At 55.5% G+C, this 4,793-nt stretch overlaps 2 protein-coding genes across 2 annotated transcripts in view; one reads left to right on the plus strand and one right to left on the minus strand.

The window, feature by feature from the left end:
* Positions 1-623: 623 nt before the first annotated feature.
* On the plus strand, positions 624-1,277 carry LOC102841587 (chromosome unknown open reading frame, human C16orf92). The gene is made up of 3 exons (XM_006877061.1): positions 624-687; positions 950-1,102; positions 1,186-1,277. Exons 1-3 carry the CDS (start codon positions 624-626, stop codon positions 1,275-1,277), a joined length of 309 nt encoding a protein of 102 aa, XP_006877123.1.
* Positions 1,278-2,539: 1,262 nt separating this feature from the next.
* The window catches only part of FAM57B (family with sequence similarity 57, member B), a 5,172-nt gene continuing 2,918 nt past the window's right edge, over positions 2,540-4,793 (minus strand). The window contains exons 3-5 of the mRNA XM_006877024.1: positions 3,586-3,826; positions 3,118-3,213; positions 2,540-2,827 (exon numbers count right to left, since the gene is read on the minus strand). Of these exons, the coding sequence (XP_006877086.1) occupies positions 2,540-2,827; positions 3,118-3,213; positions 3,586-3,826 (625 nt within the window). The remainder of the gene's footprint in view (positions 2,828-3,117; positions 3,214-3,585; positions 3,827-4,793) is intronic.

The raw sequence follows: 4,793 nt of genomic DNA on the forward strand, positions 1-4,793 counted from the left end.
ATTTGCAAACACAATGCAAAGGGGAACTTCAGGAAAGCAAACACCCACCCCTGCTGAGAAGTGTGCATTGCCTACATTACTTTGCCCTTCTGTGACTTGATTCCTTCTTCAAGGGGAACAACAGTATCTACCTCACAGGTTGTTGAGATAGTTAAGAGTCAACCAATGTAAAGGACTCAGCACAGTAATAAGTGCTCAAAATGCTACCTGTGGAGTCTTGGTGTGGCGCTGGATTGCAGGGTAGGTTTGACCCACAAGGTAAGCAGTTCTAACTCACCAGCTGCTCCTTAGAAATCGTATACAGGGTCACCATGAATCAGAATGGACTCAACAGTACTTAACAACAACATGGTACCTAGGGGTGTTTAGCCCTGCCCCACTCCCATGTGGCACTGCTCAAGTTCAGTGTCCCTTAGTCTTGCTTTTTCACTTCCTCATCAATTTGGGGTTGCCTATTACTGCAGCAACAGCAGCAGCAGTTCCAAGGTCCCATCGCTCCTTTCTGACCCAGGGGCTTGTGGGGAGGGTCCCACTTTCTCTCTCCCCTCACCCTATAGGCTGTGATCAGAATGGATCTGGGCTGTGACATCATAGAGCTCACCCCTGGAGGGAGCTGAGTAGTCATGAGACCAAGGTGGTGGCTGTGGATGTGGTTGTGGCTGGCTGGACTGGGGGTCATAGATTCAGGTGGGAATCTGTTGGGGGAGTAATGGGTATGGAAGAATGGGAGGAAAGGACCAATGTCCCTTAGGGAATGGGAGGCCACACCTGGGTTGGTCTCTCTTCTCTCAACCCCATGTGAGCCCTCTCACAGAGTCCAGCTGGCCCAAGAGTCCCTGGAGACAAAATCAAATGCCTCCATAGCCACACTAAGGCCCTACGCAGGCCCCAGCCACTGGGAAGGCTAGGGCCTGTTGGCCTGCTTACAGACTTTGCTCTGGGCCCCCAGCCCCCAGGCCAGAGAAGGTCAAGGCCGAAGGGACAGAGTCTTTGCGCTTCATAGACAGACCTGACTTCTTTGATTACCCAGACTCAGACACAGCCAGGGTCCTGGCCCTGTCCCAGTTCATTGGAGAGAACCCTGACATCTTTGTTGACTCAGGTATGAGCCAGCGTGAGCAGGAGCCTCCCTTCTTGCTGGAACCTGGAGTCACCGGTTTCTTTCTGCTGCTCCCTGTCTAGCAGATTCCAGTTCCGACTTCTTCCACTGTATCCTGGTGGCTGCCCTGGTGCTGGCCTTCATCTTCCTCCTTTTGCAGTTCTGCATCCACATGTGAGCCCCCAGCCCTCACCCACCTCCACCTTCCTCAGGCAAGACTGAAGGACCCACAGCCCAGGGAGGCAGCCTGTGACGCCCCCACACCATCCGATCTCTATGTCCTATGTTGTTGTTATGTGCCTTGGAGTCAGTTCCGACTCATAGTGACCCTGTACAGGGTTTCTGAGGCTGTAAATCTTTATGGGAGCAGAAAGCCTCATCTTTATCCCACGGAACAGCTGGTAGTTTCGAACTGCTGACCTTGTGGTTCGCAGCCCAATTCGTAACCACCACGGTACCAGAGCTCCTTCTATGTCCTATAGGAGCTGCCAAAAAGGGGCCTGAAATTCCAAGAAGTGCTCTGGACCCGGTCCTGAGAGGCCAAATCCACCTCGTCTTTTGCTGAGAAATAAAGTCCTGGTTTCCTTCTTCCCTCTCTCTTGGGAACCCTAGCTTATTCTCCCCAGGCGCCCAGCCCCCTGCCAGCCCCAAAGAACTGAGTGTGAAAGGGCTGGTGGCATCACAAAGGTCATCTTTATTAGCGGTCTGGAAAGCACCTCCCAGGGCCCCCCGACCCCAGGTGGGAGGAAGCCTTGAGCTCTCTGTAGCACCAGGGACATGCCAGGGCCCAAGGGCAGATGTGCAGCCTATGGGGTAGGGAGTTGGGGGGCAGCCATCTCCCTCCCCCCAGCAAACTAGTTTGGAAAGTAATAAATGGATTTGGATTGGGGAGAATAAATAAAATAAATAAGTTCCCTCAGACCGGTCTCCCTGGTAGAGAGCTGTAGGGGCAGGAAGCTCCGTGAGACCCACAGGGGTTGGTTGGGGTGTCCTCAGGTACCCAGATAACAGGGAGCTGAGAAGCGGAGCAGCAGAGGGCTGGGATGTCCTTAGTGGGGGGCCTCCCCATGTTCTTTGACCCATAGTCCCTTGCATCCTTGTTGGTCTCCCCATGAATCCTCAGATCTTAAGTGGATGGGTGCTTCCTTCAGTGGTTCACTGGCTTCTCCAAGGTCCCCAGGGTGGGTGACTGGAGAAGGGGCTGTGCAGGAAGGGGCCATCCACCCTCAGTTCAGGTGCCATGAGGAGAGGAGGTCCTCCCTCTTCCTATCTTCTTTCACCTAGTCTCCAACCTTCAGCCACAGAGGGAAGGTGTTCCTTCATCCTTCCAAGTCCACCTGCCAGTCCTGCAGCTGTCAGGACAAGAGGCCCCTGGCTCCCAACCCCACCCATCAGTCCCAGAGCCCTGTCCCCATGGGGGGGCCCCCCTGAGCCCCACCCTCAGTCTTGGGTCTGACAGGGGGAGGGCGGCCTGGAGCCCCGGGGCCGGAAGAGGCGGCAGGCCCCGCGGCAGATGAGGAAGAACCAGTAGAGCTGGGGGGCAAGCAGCAGCGCGGCACCCAGGTTGACGTGGGCTGGGAGGGCGAGGGGCACGGAAAGGAGAGGCAGGCCGGCATGGCGCCCGTAGACCCAGTACAGGTAGGGGAAGAGCAGCACACGGCAACACAGGAAGCTGAGCAGCATCAGGGCCCCATTCACCTTGTGCAGCAGAGTGTGCTGCTGCTTGTACTGTGGACGGAGAGCAGGATGGGGCGGCCTGAGCGTGGGCCTCTGCCCCCTGCCCACAGTCTGCCCATTGTCCCACCCACCCCTTTGCCAACCTACTCCCCTCTTCTAGGGTAGGAGCCAGGTAAAAGTTCCCAGATCTCCGCTCCTGCCTCCTTCCTTCTGGGGCTAAAACTTCCCCTCTCCTTTAAAGAGTCACCCTGCGGGGTGCCCTTCACTTAGCAAGGCTCACCCCCTGCCATTCCTGTGCCCACTCTTCAGGCCCAGATAGCCTCAGGTACCCACCCTCTCACCTGGATGAGGATCTTGCCAAGGCAGACGAAGGGGGTGCTGACCTCTGCCATCAGCAAGCAGCCTAGAAAGAAATCCCCCTTGCCCTGACGCCACACCTGAAGAGAGGAAGGGAGGTGAGGGGGGCGGGCCTCCTCCTGGATTCCTGGGAAGCCCCTGCCCTTCCTAGGTCCCCTCTGGCACTTTTGGAGCTGCTTAGCTCTGACAAGTGTGAACACATGCGTACAGGAGCATTACCTCACTGCCTCCCCAACAATCCTGCAGGTAAGATTTTAAACCTTATTACAGATCGGGAAACTGAGGCTCGGAGACATACAACACCTCCCAAGCACCAACTGGGCACAGAAGCCCTGGCCAGGCTGACTGGGGGTGGGCTGGTAGAAGGCATTCCCTGGCCTCTGACCTGGGTTTAGGGCTCCCGGGGCTCTTAAATGACAGGCTCGGGCAGGGCAAGGAGGAGCTGGACTCACCACCGAGAGTGGGAAGCACACCAACACCATGACCGCGTGGTGGAGCACCATGAGGAACTCCTTATGCAGGTAGCCGCGCGCCACGGCCCAGGTGCTGCCAGGAGGGCGGGGGCGGACCCCCTCATCGTCCCCACCATGCCCCTTGACCTGGTGCTTGTGCCAGTGGCAGAGGAACATGGCATAAATGTCATAGATGAAGTAGGGCACAGCAAACTGTGTATAGGCAGAGGACAGCCAGTGTCTGTGGGCAGAGAGAATAGGCAAGGAGGAAGAAAGTAAGACAGTTAGCAGCTGCCAGAGGCAGGGGCAGTCAGACCCCATGTGACCACCATAGCAACCCTTAGGTGTACAAGGTCTGCCCAAGGTCACAGCCATACAAACGCAGAACTGTCAGACTTCAAACCCCATCCATTCTTCATATTCTTATACCTGTTCCTTCCCCACCAAGGGGGGAGACAAAAGCTAAGAACCACAGAACACATAGATGAATGAATTCAGTCAAGATCAGGGACATAGATGAGGTTGGGACATAAAGAGCAGAAGTGAACAGTGAAATCACTAGGTGGGTGTGGACCACACCCCAGACACCATCAGAGGAGGTGACATCCAGGTGACCCCAGGGCCCTTGGAGCCGCTGACACTGCAGGAGAAGCTGCTAAGGAAGTGGGGTCACTAACGTGGGTACCACCAGTCGCCACCCTCTCCTTCTCCCACCCTGTCACCCAGTGTGGTAGCTTATCAGATCCTCACTCCCATCAGTGTGTAAGAGGGTCTCCACCTTAGCCAATGGATGGAGGGGAGGAGCTTCAGGAAGCCATCGGAAGGTGGTAGGCACTATGAGTTACCACAGTGGGTGACATTAACCCTAGTGATGCTACTGGAGAGCAATTGGGCGGGGGGATAATCTGGACTTACATTTTAGAGTGCAACACCGCTCTAATCTTTTCAAGCTTTTGCAGACGTAAATTCATCTACTCCCTTCCAAAAAACTTATAAAAGGTAGATAGAATTATCATCCCCATTTTACAGGTGAGAAGACTGAGTGACAGAGAGGCGAGATGAGCCAGGAGCAAGCCTTGATCTCACCCCCATGTCCCTAGCAGACAGAAGAGGAGTATGAGAGGCAGGCCCCGATGGGGACTTAGGGGTGCCCTCAGCACTGTGTGCTCTGTCTGAATGTGGCCCAATCTCTTGGGGTTTTTTTTTTC

This window comes from Chrysochloris asiatica, unplaced genomic scaffold, assembly GCF_000296735.1.
Source record: "Chrysochloris asiatica unplaced genomic scaffold, ChrAsi1.0 scaffold00440, whole genome shotgun sequence".
In the NCBI taxonomy this organism is placed as follows: Eukaryota; Metazoa; Chordata; class Mammalia; order Afrosoricida; family Chrysochloridae; genus Chrysochloris; species Chrysochloris asiatica.